The sequence below is a fragment of the Temnothorax curvispinosus genome, unplaced genomic scaffold (genome assembly GCF_003070985.1).
Source record: "Temnothorax curvispinosus isolate PA1 unplaced genomic scaffold, ASM307098v1 QBEX01000258.1, whole genome shotgun sequence".
Taxonomy (NCBI): Eukaryota; Metazoa; Arthropoda; class Insecta; order Hymenoptera; family Formicidae; genus Temnothorax; species Temnothorax curvispinosus.
In genome coordinates this window covers 483936-503704 of record NW_020210038.1, presented here as the reverse complement: position 1 = coordinate 503704, position 19769 = coordinate 483936, and the positions used below count along the sequence as shown (strand labels likewise).

The 19769-nt window shown below is 45.2% G+C and overlaps 2 protein-coding genes across 9 annotated transcripts in view; one reads left to right on the top strand and one right to left on the bottom strand.

Moving 5' to 3' along the window:
• LOC112468894 (microtubule-actin cross-linking factor 1) overlaps positions 1-18377 on the bottom strand; it is a 100895-nt gene extending 82518 nt beyond the window's left edge. For 4 of the 8 annotated variants that reach the window (XM_025038319.1, XM_025038348.1, XM_025038405.1 and 1 more), the window contains exons 1-2: positions 18100-18377; positions 13102-13473 (exon numbers count right to left, since the gene is read on the bottom strand). In XM_025038319.1, the coding sequence (XP_024894087.1) occupies positions 13102-13267 (166 nt within the window). In that variant the 5' untranslated portion in view covers positions 13268-13473; positions 18100-18377. Of the gene's footprint in view, positions 1-4753; positions 5749-13101; positions 13474-18099 lie in introns of those variants that run through there. The other 4 variants (XM_025011253.1, XM_025011263.1, XM_025011242.1 and 1 more) reach the window with 3 other exon arrangements.
• The window catches only part of LOC112451593 (venom serine protease 34-like), a 21362-nt gene continuing 8159 nt past the window's right edge, over positions 6567-19769 (top strand). The window contains exon 1 of the mRNA XM_025011294.1: positions 6567-7095. Within this exon, the coding sequence (XP_024867062.1) occupies positions 7068-7095 (28 nt within the window). The 5' untranslated portion in view covers positions 6567-7067. The remainder of the gene's footprint in view (positions 7096-19769) is intronic.

Genomic DNA, 19769 nt, shown 5'->3' with positions numbered 1-19769 from the left:
CTCGAACCGAGGAGAATGCATCTCTCGCCGCTCGTTGACCCGTGAACGTTATAGCTTTAATTGATCCCGTACCGCATCGGGACGGGACGCCTGATGGACGAGCCCTTGTTAATTCATTAAACGCCGAATGGCCGTACGAGCGACGACGGTCTCGCTCTTAATGTCGCCGGGTGCTGAATCATGCGTTCCGAGAAAACTTACTCTCCCGCATCCTTCGAGTACACGTGCGCCTTATATGAGCATAGTCCGCTCTCGCGGAGCATACGTCATACATACGTCGCGAGGCGTAAAGGTATGCCAAAAACGCGGATGCATCGAGGGACCCGGGACCCGGGATCCATCAATAGGGACACTCACGACCGGCGCTACGTGCGGGAGAGATAACGCGCGAGAGAAACTGTCCGAAGGGACGCGCATTAATATCTCCCGATGCGTTAATATCTAACATCGCGCGCATGACGCGGGGAGAAGCGCGCGCAGACATGTAACCACGGGGTATTAACCGACAAGTTAAATGACGGAGCGAAACCACACTCGCCTAGCAATCGTCTGCGCGCGGCTATTACTCGCTTATGCGCATACACGAATATTCGCAACGGCTATAGGAGTTGGTATCCTCTCCTCGCGTGTCCTCTGCGAGCGAGAAATTTCGCGATACCGATGGCTCCGCAGTTAAAGAGGTTGAAAATGGCAGAAAATTACATTCGACAGAAGATTCATGAAAAAAAATCCAAGGGGGAGAAACGTTCCCTCGTGAGAGCGAAGAAGAATCAGCGAAGGAGAGGAAGGCACGCGCGCGCGCGCGCTCGTATCGCGAGCGGCATAACGCGGGCTACACGGAGGCCGGCTCGGCGGCATTCTTGCGCCAAGTCGCATAACGGGTCCGCAGTCGATCTCGGCCCATTACTCCCGGAGCCCAGCGAGGTTACTCCCTCCGCGATTAACCTTGAAGGGGACTCGGAGAGGCCCGCCGAGACTAATCGAGTCGCGCGTCCCGCGCGGATTACGAAAAAGTTACCCACGCGCGTTTATTCGCGCCTTCGATTCCGTGTATTTTCTGCGTACCTACCTATGATCGACACGTATGGATTTTCGTAGGACGTATGGGTCGTTCGGCCGTGGTACCCTTGATAGGGCGTCGGCTCGGACGATCAGTTACACAGTCGCACGGTGAGAGACCGGGCGACGAGAACGATTAAGGTAATGAGAAACCGAGGATCGATTTCAAAGGTAGACAAAGGTGGGCGGGAGGCTGACAGAACAAACAAGTCGCTTCCTGAAGCGCGACTTCGGCAGTTAAACGTGACGAAGCGTGAATAAAAAAAAATTCTATTGTTATTACAATTACATAAGTATATAAGAAAATATTTCTTGTCCCACTCAATCGCAAATTAAAATTTACATTTCACTTCGATCTAACCATCTGTATAAAGGATTGATCTCGAGAAGAGTGCGGAACAATAAAGGCGATACCTTCGGTTGTGATCGGCCCTTAAAAGGCGGCGCGAGCCGCGGAGTACGTGGGTTAAGCAGGAGATAACGATACGAAAGTGTTCGCACGGATGTCACGAGCTATACCGAGAGCAGGTTGCGAGTTTCCGCGCGCCGGCGGAGGCGTAATCCGCGCGCGGACGTGCCTCGCGTTCGATCACAATGCAATCGCCACCGACGTCAAGCAGCAACATGGATGGAATCACGTTTATTCTTGCCACGAAGTACCAGCTAACTAGTGTACAAATAAAGGGTGACCGGCAAACCGTGAGAATTAGCGACGAAGAAGTACAGCCGCGGGCAAACTCGCGAGATTCTTCACGATCGAGATCGTCACTTTTCTACACCTTTCTTCAGCACCGAGAGGAAGACTACTAATTCCACATGTTTTACTGTTCATTATCCCGAGATATTCCCTGAATAGAATCGTTTTCGCTGCCAAACGATACGAGTAAAATTCCTGTTATTGTGAAAAGTGAATTCTACCTGCTGCCCCTGCTTGGCGCTACCAAGAATGGCGTTTAGGTCAGTGGAATCTAGTCTCGAGAGGAAGGGACCGGTTAGCGCGTGTATTAAGCCCGAAATCGAATGGGGCCCCACCTGTATTTGTCTAGACGTGTTCGCCCACAATCGAATCATCGCACCTCTCACGATGTTTACTGACGACACAATCCGCGAATTCGTCTTCGCCGGTTGACCATAAAAGGATATTTTGTCGTTGCAGTCTTTTTCAATATTGTCTTACTCCTTTTGCTAGAGTATCGTTTACCAGGAGACGATGAGTTCACCATCGCTCGCCAAGGGGCAACCGAGGGAACAAGCGAGAATGATTTCATCGAGCACAATCGTTCGCGAGAACGCGAGACGTCATTTACGGTAATTCGGCGTAAAGCGTCGCGGTGCATTAAAAAAGCATTAAACTTGCTGCAGATAGAATAACAGAAAGGAAAAGCGAGCCTCTCGAGACATTAATGAAGAAGAATGAGATTTGTCGATGAGTAATTCCACTACAAAAGAGGAATAATAATGATAGCGCAGGAAACAGTTTTTATATACATATAGCTTCAAAGGAATTTAAACAGTCCCTCTTCACAAGTTGACACGAATAAAATCAGTCTTTGATTTTAAATAAAAGATATATTGATCGATCAAGTATTGATCTTAGCAGTGCAAAACAAGCTATTTACGTCTTCGGTTGATATTACGTACTCTCGAAACTCATTATAATTTCCACGGTTGAGTACCGTAGAGAATAATTTAGATTCAAGAATCACGATTATTTATGTACTCTGTGATCTTTGTCGAGTAAATTTGCCGAGCGAATTAACGGCGGGTTAACTGCACTAGGCAGCGCCAATTCGAGTAAAAGTTTCGCGATCCAACCAAATTAAGAAGTCGCGCACGAGAAGCCGGCGCGTGAGTAAACGCGTTTATATGTGCTCCCGTGCACGTCCTCCGCCTCGACCAGTTTTGTCATGCGGCTTGTCGACTCGCGCTTGCTCCTCGCTCTCGGTGTCTATTACATAATCGTCGCGTTCGATAAAAACGACTTTCTTCTTATCCCACAACTGGGACTGTGTCTGTCTCTCTTGGCGCGCGACGTCCGGGAAAACCGTTCAAACGGCACGACATGTCTTCTGAACTGTCGACGAGAAGAACGAGCCCGTTAGCGATGAAATTTTAAGTATTTCCGACGATGACTATTTCTCTAACGTTATCTTGGAGACCGGCGTGTTTGCGCCGCTTATTAAATATACTAGGCAAATTACCCGTGGTGTTTTTACCTCGCGCGATATCTGCCATCTTGTATTTATCCGACTCAGGCGTATCGATAATGACAGATAAACACGCAACGCTTAACCGGTAGGCGCCGATGTGACGCCATTGTTGATCCTTCAGTAGTAAAAAATTTACGTTTACTTATATACACCTTTGAAGTAGTATTAAAATTTCTGACGGCGTTGCGATCGATTCTTTTGAAAATTTTAGGAAAGTCTAGTTACATAGGTGAATTAATTAATTAATTAAACTTATGCGCGTAAACAAAGTTTCCATGAAAATAAAATATTTAAATAGTTCGAGGATAAAATGATAAAATAATATTGTTTTTAAACACATCATTTCCTTCATAGTTAAAATCTATCGTGCGATAAAATCTATGTGTCACGACATATACATATGTACGATGTGTAAACCATGTAGCAATTTAAAAGTCTACATCACGATTCCGATGTCAATGAAACATTTCCAGGTACATCGAGCACGCACGAGCAATAATGATAAACGAGTGGAAAAGTCGCCGTACGAGAAAAGAGCAGGTATTGGTATCGAACATATTATCGATCGAGAGAGAATGAGAAAGCAGAAGGGTGGAGGGAGTGTCGGAACTGCCGTGATTACGAGGCGTATGACTCAAACAGACGCTTGGCCAATGTTGCCAAGCCGTTCGGGATATTTTTGTGATTAAATGTAGTTCGATGGCCAGTCGAATATAGTCCCGCAAATGACAAACAAAATTAACGATCAAAATTGAAATAATAACGTATCTTGATAAATATAGTTTATTTTATTTTATTTTTCACGGAAAAAAACGTATTTGACCGCAACTGTATTCTTATCGAATAACCATGGAGATTGGTACCTTCGTATTATTAGTGCCAGACTTCGAACTTAATCGAACCAATACAAAACTCGATACTGTAGTGTCAATCAATTTATCAATAGTATATGCAATAAAGAGTCTCGGATTTGATTAGATTCGCACAACTATTATAATTCGCGCGGTGCGCGTCGGTTTCAGCCTTGCTTTCTCTCTCGGCGCACGAGGACGATTCTCTCACCGCGCTTGTTATGATTTAACTTTGACATAATAAATAAAGAAGGACATGGACGATGGACATCGCGACTCGACAATTATCACGTAGACAGCTGGACATACGTTTGGCCGACCTTAGTCTAGGGGATAAAATATCCTACAATACTTGATATATCGTTAAAAACTCGCGGTTTTCTCCGTACACGTGTCAATCACGATCAGAATCCTCGCGCCGTTACGGAGTCGTCGCAATGACGGCATGCTTGAGATACCGTAAAACGCCCATATCGCGTTTATCGCTGCTGATAACGTGAACGTACGGTCGATTCGCTCTAAGCTCAGGAAACGTTAGCGTTTTATATCGCGTCCGGGCCGTCCGGTGAACGGCATCGCGAGGATTCTGCGTCGTCGTTACCGTCGGCTCTGGGCCGCTAGGCTGTTACCTACTAGACTAGAATAATGTCACTGACACCCGCGTACGAGGCAACACACCGGGGCTTGGAAAACGCGAACGAGCCAACCGCGCTGCTCGCTCACTGCTCTCCGCGTCGTTCGGCGCCCGCGCACAGTTCACTACTCCTCGTGTTGCGGAGGAAACACGCGCGACACGGCGACGACCGGGCGCTTCGAAACGTGGCACTGCAGATTCTTCTCTCTCCTTCTCACGGAGCCGCATACGAACGTGTATAAGTATGTATATACCGAGCGCCGACGACGACGACGACGGCGGCGGCGGCAGCGGCGCGTTGACGAAGTCGCCGAGTATCCGGAGCGGAGCGGAGAGTCGCGTCGCGAGCCAGGTGCTGGAGCGACAAGGAGCGAACGGGATAGATGGAGAAAGAGATAGAGCCAGGCGCAAGGACGGAGACGGCAGCGACGAGGAGCGGACAGGGACACGCGTTGAAGTGGGAGAGAAAGAGAGAGAGACTCGGAGAGAGGGTACAGAGGCTGAAAGACGGAAGGATAGAGAAGGGAGGCAGAGAGAGAGAGAAAGAGAGAGAAGAGAGCGCACTGAGAATTGGAGAGGACGCGGTGTGTCGCTCCGCCGTGCAGGCCACGTCGCCTCGGAACGCAGACTGCCGACGCCTGGACAACTGCCGCCCACCCGGCGGCCGGCTCTCCCCCGAGAGAGAAAGAGAGAGAAGAAAAAGAGAGAGAGAGAGAGATCCAAGAAACGGGCCTGTTCCCCTCTGCCTTCCTCACCGCACCGACAACCGTTCTCACCGCTCTCCCTCCAGCCGTCGACCCATCGGCTTCCCCGATCGCGATCCTGCTCGCTCGCTCCTGCGGAAGACGAAGGAGCGCGACCCGATGGAAAGGAGGGAGTGTAAAACATAGACCAAAAGAGAGGGAGAAGAGAATCAGGATGAAGGGTGAGAGAGGACGAGGAACGCACCTCCTCACACCGATATCGCGCCGTAGAGGATAGGCTACACGCCGGAGGAGCCAGTAAGGCAGGTCACGGACCGGCAGGGGTATACATATATACGAGGTGTGAGTTTACGGAAGTAGATTTTTGTTCATACGTTCCCTCGTTCATTTCTCCGCCGAGCCGGGATATTATTGTATATTATTGTATTTTCTCGCCTGATTACAAGAACGATAACGGAGCGGATTTCAATTAGTCTTAGATCGCGATTTCTTATCTACGTTCTTATTCGTACATTTTTGATAACGTTATCACGGCGTCAATTCATGCGGGAAGACGTGCGAAAAGTGTTCGAATGCGCTTCGTCGAACGGTATTCGTCGGGAGAGCAGTCGTATTTGTATCATAACGGGCGTCATCATTGAGGCATTCACGCCCGATTATTTGGACTCTAACGACGCTCTAGAGTTCGATCCGGAGAAGCACTCGTGATCAAGTGGAAGACACCGTAGGGCCACCACTACTATTTAGAGCACCGGCAATCTTTCAGATACCCCACCCAGAAGCGCGTACCCAGACTGGGCGAATCGAACGAGAGAAAGAGAGAGAGAGAGAGTTCTGGTCAAATCTGCCCGGTGGGGTCACGCGTTATTTCTCGCAGCCACGTAACCCTCGGCAATATGCGTGCCTAGGGATGCTTAAATTGATCAGCCATTCGTACTTTAATCCAACGCGGCATGTATAGTTATAATCGCAATATGAAAGATAAATTGCTCTACCAGGAAAATTCACATACTAATCTTTCATTCCAAATTAACTCGAGGAAGGAACTTTATACTGGCTTTTATCTTAATTAATGTTATTATCATTATTATAATTAATGTAATGTAATCAAAATCCGTAAATTTAATTAGAAAATTTTGCAGTTAAAACTTGGTGAAAACACAACGTAGAGAATTGAATTTGAGTTGCACTCTCAATGTTTAAATAAGCAGACGCAGTTGTAGTACTAAATAAGCTTAAATGTCTTCGAGTCTTTGGGTTTGTCGTCACACTGTTCAGTGTTACCGACCCAATCATGGCTGTTTTTTTAATTTAACTCGCGTTTTACATAGCTGGCAACAACTTTAACTGGCATTCCTAACTGTACAATGATGGAGACCAAGATTACTCCAAACATATAAGTACCTCGCTTCACGTATAAAATCAGTCTTACATCGAACGTTGATTAAATAAATCCTCGCTACCAATATTAATTATCGAAGGGATATCTTTAGTAATTTCAAAAATTACACGGCATCTATGTAATCCATGCGTGTGCTTAAAACTTATTGAAACATAAAATATCGTGCAAGTGTTGGATACTGTAAGAGTACCGGTTATTCGAAAAAAAATGAGACAGATTAAAAATATTTCACGAGGTAAGCTTGTTCCAAATTGTGAAATCCTTTGTTCTGCAAGTGTTAAATATTTTGAGAGTGTGTACATCATAAACACTTAAATAAATTTCTTGAAAAGATCATACATTTTCGAAGTAAATGCACTCATATCGCTTAGAGATGTGCAACGTGCAAAATCAAACGTTGCAAAATCGAGATCGACGTGCGATTCACGGAGTACATTCGTGCGAATAATCAACATTGCGCGGCCAGCGATGACACATTGTTTTTGCACGTGTCTTATCGTATATCACGAGTAAAGCAAATCTTAAAACTCATTGTTAGAACATAGATAATCGATAAAATGTTTATTTCAAACTAAAAACTTTCTTACCTTTTCTTAACGCAAAATAAAATTATTACTAAAATAATTTCTCTGAAAAAAATTTATCACCGAAAGAGTTGAGTATCAACGGCCACTACACGATAACGATATTAAGGTGTGGTAAAACGGTTGCGATATCGATGAGATGGGAGCAACGTTCGCGTGATATTCCGATATCTCTTGCTGGTAAGGTAGATCCATCCCTTCTGTTAATTAACAACTGCATTATAGGAATTATAATATAAATAAAATATAACGTGTGATTTATACGTTTGTTACGATCTCTTTGTTTCCGAGTTAACGGAAGAAGAATAATCGCAAATAGAATCTCACGTCTATAAGTCAAACTAACTGGCCTGATCTCTATCTAACTCTCTCTCTCTTTTTATAACGGTATTCAGAACGAAATTTTTCACTGGTCTAAATGCAACCTTATATTATTATAATTATGCCACATATGCCTTAAATGTATCAAATTAAAATAAGCGAAGATTATTTTTCTATTTGTCTACATAAAAGTGACTTCTAGTGCAATGTTCAACAAAGTTAAACTTCTCAAATGTAAAACTATTTCAAAATAGTTCTCCTTTAACAACGGTTCAGTAGAAAACATCGCACGAAAAAACATATTACACGAGTTGTTATATAAGATTAATTACAACATATGTGTCAATAAGCAAGTCGGAATGAGCACCCCGGTATCATCAGGTATATGGCGGTTACATGGTATATTTACATAGCAACTGACACCACAGGGGAACATGTGCAGGCTCAACTCGAGCACGAGCGGCATTCTAAAAGTACCATTTGCATTTCGAAAGTATACACAGACGTTAAAGTGTTATAAAAGTGTTCGAAGATGTTCCAAGATATATTTGATATTAATAATATTCAATTCTCTAAATTTAAAATTTTCCAAAGAAACGTTCTGTGCCTAAAGATTAGATGACGATATAAAAATGTGGTAATATTTAAAAGCTTTAAAAAAAATTGATAATGTTAAAAAATCTAAAAAAAACACTTTCTATCTTCCTCGGGAATATTATTATGCAAGATTGCTTTAGAGCGCTAAAAGCTCTTGTACGAGGCAATGAACCTAGTTTGCATCAACTCGTTACTTACATTTTTCCGCTTACGCGCCTACAACGTTGCGGCTCGCAACGCGACGTTATGCGACGGACGCGTCGCGAAATATTCTAACGGTGTGTTGCGAATTGTGCGGTAGTTAGTACCAGGTAAGGTGGTGGGTCGGCTATTACTTTTGCTCTTTGCTTTTCGGTAGAAATGAAGGAGGACGGAAAATGCCAGGATATTTCGCGGTGTGCGGCGCGCTCTTTAGGATCTCCCACGAATTATGGAGTTAAACGTGAAAAGTCGCGCGGACACGAGTGGGTGATCATTGTGTCCACGGGTTAAATTTACATTAAGCCCCCGAGCGTTAAAAGCGCACCGACGAACGAATGCTCACGAACGCCTCGCGCGCGTAAGTTTAGTCTGCATGCCCCGATGAAGTCTGCGCGTCTAAACAGCTACGTTCTACGTTTACGCGTTGACATATGGGCGCACATGTGATTTTATGTGGGGATACTTGAAGAGTAATTCGGGATTTCGCTGTTGCTTAACTCGATAAAGATCTCAATTACAATATAAAACCTACTAATGTAATTAGTAGTTTTTATTGTAATTAAATAAGCTACTCTATAAGTAACAAAATTATTGAGAAGCGCCTTTCTCCAAAGAACTTTCACGCCGCGAAACTCAAAATGGCCTCTAACAGGGAAAATCGTCCAGCTGGCAATAATTAAAAGTGGAGAGCGCATCGCCAAGCGCAGACTCTAGACAGAGAAGCGAACGAAGAGGCGGCTGGGCTGATGGCGTATAGCCGGCCATCGAACCGTGACCCGAGCACCTGTTGCCGCCTCCACGGTCGTGGCTCAATGTGAACTGACCTAACTTGTCCCTACTTCCTATAGTCCGTAAGAGATAGAACGATTCGACCAGCCTAACCAGTAGACAAAAACGATGCCACTGTCAACGGCTTGAGAAACTAATCGTTGAAAACTTGGCGAACCTAGCCATACACTAATATTACAAGACGCGCCTAACAGTTATTAGATACTTCAAAAATATTTAAATAAGAATCTTTGTGCAGAATTTTCCAATCAATTTTGTGATATTTTATTAAATCGAGAATTAAAACGATTTAAAGAAAATATTTCAGGTAATATTCGATAGACTGATTAAATTTTTATAGCATATTTAAATAACTAAGGTAAGTCTTTCAAATAACAATGTAATAACGCAGTCACAAAGTAAAAAAATAATGACAAATTTGTATTTGAATTTATTTGATTAAATAAATGTTATCTTCTTTTCGATTTGATAAAACTTCTCAATTAAATTGATAAATTACGTCAGAACATTCTTAATAAAAATTTTCTAATGTCTATTTCTATCAACGCAGATTAGCTTTAATCTCGGTTTAACTTCCTTCTTACCTTTTCCTTGTTCTAAGAATTAAAAAAAAAGATTAAAAGTAAGTTAAACCGAAATTAAAGTTTATCATTGGTAGAAATGGGCAAAGATTCAAAGAACTATGACAGTTTTCGATCAGGAAGAAATTGATAGATGATATACGGCGCTATGACTAGACATATTATGATTCAATTACGCAACAATGGACAGGTAGTTCCTGCATCACATCATCGTCACACAAATAGACGGCCACGAAACGTGCTACTGCGAAACACGCGCTGACCACCTTATGACTAATAGCGCATAACAAACTTAAATTGCCACGGGCCATTAATACTTAACGAATAGATGCGTATGCGATACATAGGAACTTAATACATCTTGCGCTAGCTACTGATTTTACGCTGCAGTTACATGCGTGTCTCGTAAATTAAATTGTATATGTATACAATCGCGGTTAGAAATCTTAACATGTCAGTTGTAAAGAGAATCTATCGCATAAAGAAGTACTCCTCTTTACTATGTTAATTCTTTCTCATTCACTTTATCGCGGGTTATTCACTCCTGACGGAAAAATATCTATTTTTGTACATCCGAGCCCTTCGAATAATGAAGACTATTGACACCCACGCAACATCATGCATGCCCGAGACGGATAATAATCAGAGGAGGTCGAAAGTCGCGATGCGCGAGGCACCGGAAAAAAGACGTCTTTAAAAAAAATTATCGCCGTAAGGCGATCTCTGACGCGAAACTCGATATTTACAGAACGCTCTCGGGTTTCTGCTCTCATTGCTACCCCTCGTTGAAGGCTGTGTATAACGATGTCGCGAAGTACGGAAACGCGATTGTCATTGTCCTAGACTTTCACGATATTCCATTATTTATGATAAAAAATGGTTCGTCGTATACCATTATCTTTAACTACACACCAGCACGCACAATTCGAAATCTACGTCTTCATTATTCGAGGATACAACAAGGCAGTGTTCTTTTCAAGAATTATCGAGTGACAAAAAAACGAAAGAAAGCACCGCACGTTACATAATATTGCCTTATTGTCAAGAGATGTAGCAAATTTCACGTGTTCTTGACAAAATTTTAATTTATCGCGTTTGGCGATGTGTCTAAAGATCGTTAATCGTTAGTCTCGCAAATTAAGACGGCCAGCAGACAACCGACGTTATCGTATTAATTTTGAAAGGTAACGCCCCCAGAACCTTTATGCACCGGCCGACCACCATGGTCTTCTGTTAGAATAACGGACTATTAACACACGCTTCATCCATTACCTATTATTTTAGACGTGACCCTAATTATCTCCGGGATGAACGGAGTCGTCAGAAAACTAATCACACAATTGAATTCGGTATACGCGGAGTGCTCGCATGTTACCGCATATTCGCGAGGGGTCGACGCACTCCATCAATCAGGGACAATACAACAGCAAAATAGACAATCAAAGTAATAACGACCGCCGAAAAATTAATGTATGTGGAAGTTGGCCCCTCATTTTTGAAAAAAGATTAAAGCTCTAGATAAACTTTTGGAAACATTTCTGCCGTTTAAAAACTTAAATCTTTCTTTACAAATTTTGAAAATGAGGCACCAACTTTACACAATCATATAAATATGATTTCGACATAAATATATCATTTTTTAATTATCATCGATAATATTATATCAATTATTATGCACACTATGTGCATAATATCCCATATATAGAATATAATAAAAATCTAGGCGCGGTAAATGCCACTCGAATAGTCAACAGCGTCAGAAGGGAGTGCACGTTTATCTAGTTAAGCTTTTATCAGCTGTCCGTCTCTTCGAGCAGTAAATGACGAAGATTCGATGAACGATAACGTTAGGCTCTGACAACGACTACATGATACGGTATATGGTGACTATACGAGATACGTTGTCTATACGTACAAAGAGATCGTAAAGTTCGTGGGAGAGGAATTTGCATGCGAACGATACGGCCAGTGATCGGGCGTCAACGTCCCCGATATATCAGATTACGTCAAAGTGCACGATGAATTTAGAATAGGCTCTAATTAAATTATCTCGTAACAAAGATGAGTTTTAAAATGATTCATTTATGATGAGTCAGTCACCAATATCGTAAAGAAAGCGAATTAGTAATAATACAATAATAGGACATATATTATTATTTATATAATTTATCGTTTGATATTTCGAAGCTTCACGGTTCAACGGTCAATGATTTCCGAAGTTGTTTCTCTCTCCGCGTTCACATTTTCGAATCGCAATAACATCAACAATTCAACATCTCGTCAGACCGGATAAGCCACGTGGATTCGACGTCGGTCGAGCCGAAACACACTCGCGGATGTTTACGATACATTCAACGTAAGTTGGCGATCCGTTTTGTCGCCCGGGAGCAAAATGAAAAATACACGTTTCTGAACAACGCTTTGCGCTGTGCAGACTGTGTGCTGCATCGAGACGAGCTTAGCGGCGACCGTGCACTTGCTAATGCGCCGCTATATTTATCGGCGAAATGTAAATAACCACCGGCTGAAATAGCCGCGTGTCAACGTTGTTAACATTTCTGAACCCTATGCGAAAGCGGCGTCGCGACGAGAACGCGAGCGGATTAAGATGAATCAGCGACATCGGGGCAGCATCTCTAAATCTCGCAGACTCACCGCGCGCATTTGCGCCGCATGAATGCGCGAATGCGAGGCTGCTGGTCGAGAGGCGAGTCGAGCAGCAAGTTACGGCAAGGTACTCAGCTTACCTGGGCAATTTTTCGAATATGCTAGCTAAAGTATCGCCGTTACTGCTTTTATACCGGCGACCTAACACGATCGGGGTCTTTATTTTCAAACAAACTAAATCGCGGAATTGTTTTGACGAAAGCAGACGTCTCTATATTATATTCAAGTTCCTTCAATCTTACTCAACTGGCATTAAACGTAAATTCATGAAGTCATGAATCGTAAACAGACCGAACAATGAAATCCGCTACGATTTCGCGCGCGTAGATTTTACGTGCAAATCTCTAACGTCTCTGTTGTATCTTTCCCGTCGGGGATATACACGTTAGAATATTGCGGAGCGCTCGGATACCCCGGAATATCCCCACGAGTCATCTCCACCGTAGGCATGCAATTAAGGTACAAGCGGCGGTCGATGTACGACGTTGTTGCGGTACTCACCAGCGATTCGCAGCACGGCCCGGTCGGCAGGATCGAGCTGCAGGATGCTCAGGGGCTTGTCCTTCGCCCATTCCTTGAGGCTGCCGTCCAGCTCGAACTCCATGATCCCCGCAGCCCAAGCCGTCCGTTTGCCTCTCTTACACCATGCTCGGGTGCCGCGCCGCATGCGTCTTCACCACTTCCGTTACGGCGCGTCGTCGCACCGATGGCAATGTCCTTACGCGCCGCTACCAGCACAAAGCTGCGTCAACAACAATTCGCGGCCATTTCCCGACGTTGTTTACATCACTGGCGGCGACACTGGCGAAACACCAAACGCCACACCGGCACCGGTCCATCCGACACACGTGCGTACCGACGCACGTGCGTCCACTGCGGAAAACGGAACACTCATCACCCTGTTATCCCCTCTCTCTCTCTCCCCTTCGCTCCTTCTCTCGTCTTCGCGCCCGCGCGGATTGCGTTTGTTTCCGAAACGTGCCGCGACTGCCGCGATTGCGAGCGAAACAAGGCACATATTACGGGATTTGTTGGAATTATTCCGATCGGAATTTTTTAATTGTTTCCTAGATTTCTATTTTGTTTTCTAGACGAAATGGAATTATTTCGATCGGCATAGTAAGTGCCCAATGAGAAAAAAAATGGAGCATAGCATCGCTCATCGGCCCCGAAATGCGGCACGGAATGATATTATTTCGCTGCTAGCGCTTGTTTCGTTCCATTAGAGGCCGCTCTAGTTCGCCGCGGGGGTTGAGAAAAGTGGTTGCGATAGAGAATCCACGAGGGTTGCGAGAGCACGAATTGTTTATCACGCGAGCGATACATGGGTTATTGAGACCGCTGTAATACGGGGGCGTCCGCAACGCCGCGCGGTTTCCGAGAACTCCTAGCTACCTAGGGGACGAATTGAAAATAATACTGGCTATCTTGAGATCTCGCCACGCTGACGACCTTGACGAACGAACAGCGACACGTGTGTGGATGAGTAAAATAATATTCAACTATATCTTGTTACGTTTGTGAAATAAATCGTTACTTCGCAAACCTTTCACAAATAAATCCATCTTAATTTTTCCCGTAAACCGTAAAACTCGTTTTTCCTCTATCCGACTTATGCCCATTTCTACCCCAATGTAGATTAACTTTAATCTTGGTTTAACTTACTTTCTATCTTTTTCAAACTTTTACAACTAGAAAAAGATGACAGGTAAGTTAAACCAAGGTTAGAATTAACCTGCGTTGATAGAAATGGATATTATTGTGTCATCGCGCCTGTCGGAGCACGTAGATCCTAGCAATCACGAATTCACATTACTTTCCCCGCGTATCACGCACATGATATTTCTCCGATACAAACCGTTATGAAAACACTAGCTATTCGTTTGTCGTTAGCTTATCCGTGCATTGACCCTACCCGGGATCTTTACAAATGTAGCCGAACCTATCTATCGACTTCTATTCGCGTTGCCAAGCGTCGAGCTTCCGGAATTCGCTGCTCGCGGCACGCACACACAGATATCTACCGTTAGATTACTCCAAACAAAGAGAAGACTGGTATCGGACAACGCGGTTAACGCGCGACGGAACAAAAGCCCTCCGTGATTTTAAATTGTATCAAACGCGGCATTAACGAGGGGGCCGCTATTAAGGTGCACTCGTCCGCGAGAAAATCGCGATGAATGGAATGAGAGACGTAGAGCGCGCGCACGATGAAACCGTAATTAAGAAGCGGAACACAGAGCGGCAGCGCGCGAACCTCTCCGGGCTCTCTTCTCTCGTTCCCTTTTTCTCTCTTTCTCTCCACAACCGCTTTCGACGACGACGCGGCGCGGATATCCGTTCCACTTGCGAGCTTCGATTCGCGCGAAATAAAACGCAGGTTCGGACGTAAATCGGTATAGCGAGGGCGATTCGCAAAAACGAGGCGAAACGCGAAATGTCGCGCGGTGGATATTATTTTCGCGCGAAAACCGCGGTCGACCGGTATATATAATCCGGTTAAAAAGAAATCGACTCACGCGCGCGTTCGGGTAAAGCCCGACATAAATTCACCGAGATAGATTGCACCGGGAGATTCGCGCTTCCTTCGCGCCGTGCAATTAACGCCGCTTCCGGTTGAAACGTAACGAAAAGGCTGCCGCAAGAGTCGCGGCAACGAGAGCGCGCGCGCGCGCGCGCGCGCACGATGACGGTTTACTTACAATAGTAAACTTTACTCAGAGACGGAGTCTCGGGATCTGGTTTTACGAGCGAGCCATTAAAGAGCTCTCACGAGGGTGCTACACGGTTATAACCGGTCGCCGACGAAAGCTCACATCTGCCGCGTGACTGTTACGCTTTGTCGAAACCGACGGCGATAGGTAAAGATAGAGAAGTTGGGCACCTCGTGTTTTAGAATGGTTACGGTTTCTTAACGTTAATTCTAGCGCTCGTATTCTCATCGCGTACTTATATCTGATTCGCGGAGCGCGTCTCTCATCTCCAACGTCGAGCGCGATTTGCATGCCGAGTAAATAGAATTGTTTAGCCTTAAGTGCGACAAGGCCAAGGAGAGATGTACATATACCGGTCTACTTGCAATTCCCGCTTACATTCGGTACCAGAAAATTCGGCGCAATTTTATGTCTCGCTTCAAGAATGGAATATAACAAACGGAATATCTATAAGGACGATTTCGATTGAAAGCTACGAATTTTTTATTTACAGGAAATCATTTCTCTAATATATTTTTTCTTATTTCATACTATTATTTTGAATCTAATACAGAATGTAGAAGATGTATCTAATGATAATGATCGTCGACAGATAAGCATTCACATATGCCTCGTGAAATGAGTGAATATGAAATGAGAAAAAATATATTAGAGAAATGGCTTTTGTAAAGCGTAAAAATACGTAGCCTTGAATCGTTTCTATAGATTCTCTGTATACGATACATTGGATACATCTAATGTGAGACTGTTATTGATTGTTATATGGATTTAGGGGAACTGTGCCTATTATCGCCCTTGTTCTTAAATTTCACACTCTACGATATTGAGTCTGTTACGTGTTGTATTCTGTCGGTAGGCAGTAAAAACTGTTGAACGACGCTACTTTGGACGTTCTTTTGTTTTACTTTAGTCCAAACTGTAATATAAAGCATAGCGTTTGCAGAGCATAGTTCGAACGAGGTTTTGTAATTTTTCAGAAGGTGTCTTGCGTTATTAATATTGCGGCAAAAAAAGGTATGAAAACACATTCATATCATTGAGATCACATTACGACATCCTAGAATAAAATGATAGAGTTACTTACACATTTTTATGGAATTTTTTAAATCGAAATTTTAATTTTATAAAATAAGGCGCAATATTAGGCAGTTCCCCTGTTATCGCGAAAAGAAGTCGGAGCGAATAAATTTCAATTTAATAAATGTATATTTCTACACAAATAAATTAGCATATTTACGATGTGTATTCATTCTAGAAGAGAAATATCTTCGTTCGTCAACCGTTCTAAAATAAAGCCGCATGAATTCGTCACGATGAGTTTCGGAGACACGCATCTGCCGTTAACTGTAGCATTACGAGTCTTTTCCTCGGGAAAGTGAATACACAGTGAGAGTTTAAATACATTATTAAACGCGCCGCTCATCGATCGGTCGACGAGCGTCACTCTCATTCGCCTACGAGCACCGCCGATTTTTTCCTTTCGGAAAGTCCTATTTGCCTGAAACGTATAGGTCAAATTATGTAGGTCGAGGGTTGCGGCGGCGATAAATTTCGACGCAAGGCCGAAAACAGCGTGAAACCTTAACCGTAAACCGGTATCGATCCCGAAACTTTTCGAGATCGCGTGGTATTTCGAAAACACGGCGCGATTACACGTATACATACGCAAATCGGCTTTAATATGAGAAATCCGACACGAGACGATTTCGACGGGCCGCGCGCGCGAATTATCGACTCGTCCTACCTCTCTATTTTCGATCTCCTCTCGTCCGCGTTTATCACCGCGCTATCACGTTACACTTCCCACACATTCAAGGTCCGTCGATTGCGTAAATTGAATATCGCACCGGCGGCTGCTTGCCCGCGCTTAGTCACACCGCAGCCTACTTTTCCCGGCGCGAACTTAAAAAAACGTGAAGCACGAAAACCAACAAATAGAGAGTGCACCGCTACGCGGCCGCTCGCGCAACGTCTGCGTTCTCGCAACAAACGCGAAATAAAGCGGGATTAGTCATATTCGTCTTTATCAACGTCCTAAATCTCTGCCCCTCCGTCACGCGTATTTTAAATGGTGCAACATAATACAATTAAAAACAAGAGAAAGAGAGAGCGCGAAAGGGGTAAGGAATGAGGAAAATATCGATCGAAATGTAGACTTTCCATAGTCGATCTTCCTCATTGACTCTCGGAGAGGAACTCTGCCGCACTTTCTTTCTCACTCACTTCCGCACTTTCGCGAGGATATAACCGCGATTACGCGCGAGTACGCGTCGGGAGCGTGCGCAACGCGATCGCGACACACGGGTCTCCGCGATTGAGGCGAGACGAGACGAGGAAATCGAGGAATCGCGATCGCGAACGGGTTCGCGGAATTCGGGGAGATAGAACGGGTCACACTTGTCGCGTGCCTCGTCGCCGTCGCCGTCGGCGACGTAATCGAGACACACGTCGTGGCGCCGCGTACGCCGCACCGCCGCCGCGGTTTCGTCAGTCAGCTAACCTAGCCGCACGCCAAGTGTAACGAGGATTCTACTTACTTCCGGCGTTCTCGCGAAGCGGAGCGCCGTTCCCCTCCCGCGCCAGCCCGCCGACGCTCGGAGCGTTGCGTTAACTGCAGGCGGTACTTGGCGGTAGAGCCACGCGACGGCGACGATTTACGCGTGCCACGCGCAAAGGGAAAGAGAGAGCGAGAGAGAGAGAGAAAGACGCGTCAACGGACGCTCGAGAGAGAGAGAGAAAGACCGCGGGCGTAGGGCAGAAAAAGGGGAGAGAAAGAGAGGCTTACGTTGAAAATAATCCGTCGCACCTTCCGCGCGACGTTCTCGCCTCCTGGTGGTAGTGGTGATGGTGGTGGTGCGCCGCTTCCTCACGGCGGCATCGTCCGCGAGCGACGGCCGGCCGTGAATGGGAATCCGAGAGTCGCCGGCGATCGTCCCTCCTCCCTCCCTCCCCCTCGTCCGGACGGGGGAAAAACGAGCGAAAATCGATTGTTTCCCGCCGTCGGCGGCGCAACGGAGGGAACGGTAACGCAACGGGTGAACGCGGGTGAGCCCCTCGCACAGCGGGCGACGACGCGACTTCGCACTCCTCGTCCGCTCGGCCCGGCGAGCGGCGCGTCCGCTCGGTCCACCCGGGATAACGCGCTCGGACGCGCGCGGCGGTCGCCACGGAACGGCACAGTCGCACAGGTCACACACTCGTCGTCGTCACACACCGCCGTCTTACTCGCGAGCGCGGCGCGCGCGCGCTCCGCGCATTATCGCCTTATCGCGCGCCACGAATTTCGCGTCACGAACGCCCGACCCGGTTGCACGGACGAATGTGACGGACGACGCGCCTAGCAGACGACATTTTGCCTGAGCGCGCGAGCCCGACCGAGGCCGCGCCGGAAACGCACGAGCGGCGAACGTTGAGGGGCGGCCCACCAACGTGCCGCGAACATTCAATTTCGAATCGTCCGCCGTGCGCGATGTTTCGATCGATACTTCAGAGCCCACCTTGGACGAGCCGCGATTCGCGTCAAACTTCAGGAGCCTGTTCATGAATATACGTTGTATTTTAATGAGCGTATTTTTATTTGATGTGTTTCGTTCTGTTTATCTATTTCTGTCTATTTTTATTCTAATTATACTTTATTCTAGTCTATAAATAACACGACGATATATCAATTGAGATGCCATTTAATAATATTTTATTTTGTATTTTGTATTCTGTACTTTTTGCATTATGGCAGATCCCGTGGTCTTGTTCTCTATAAGTAATATGACAAGAAATAAACTGGAATTGCTACTTAAACCTACTTACGATAAATTTATTTCAAGCGACACGAGTTTCTTATCAGCTCTTTCATTGCAATGTCGAAAACTCGCCTCGGCGTCTCGCCCTCAGCAGAAAAGAAATCGCGGCACGCTCGTTGAAACGCTCCTCTCGCGGTACTCCTTCGCTTCAAGTTCAAGTCGGTCACGCATACATTGCGCGAGAACTAGTTTTTGGAATTAATATGCGCGTCGCGCGTAACCGGCGCGGCGATTAGCTTTAACGCCTTCAGCCTCTCTCTCGCGGCTCTTGTGACGTCACGAGTCTACACGGTAGCGTTAAAGCAAATCCCTGTTGACCGAAGTGCCGAAGTATACGGCGAAGTCCTTCGAGCCGCGCGATGGAAGATTAGGCGATCTTTCATTAATGCCTCCATCTCCTTTTAGACAACCGCTCTTAATTTTCTGATAAATATCTTATCGCGAATACGATTCCAGGAGAATGTAATTTCGGTAACACAATTTTCCTTGCAGAGAGAGAGAGAGAGAGAGAGAAGGAGAGCCCGAACAGTAGAACTCGATTCTCAAGGCAGAGAACACTGTCTATTCTTAATGATTCTCATATATGAGATTCTTTATCCTCATCTGAGAGATTTATAAAAAATGAAAATGATTAATTAGAATTCTGCGTATTATAATT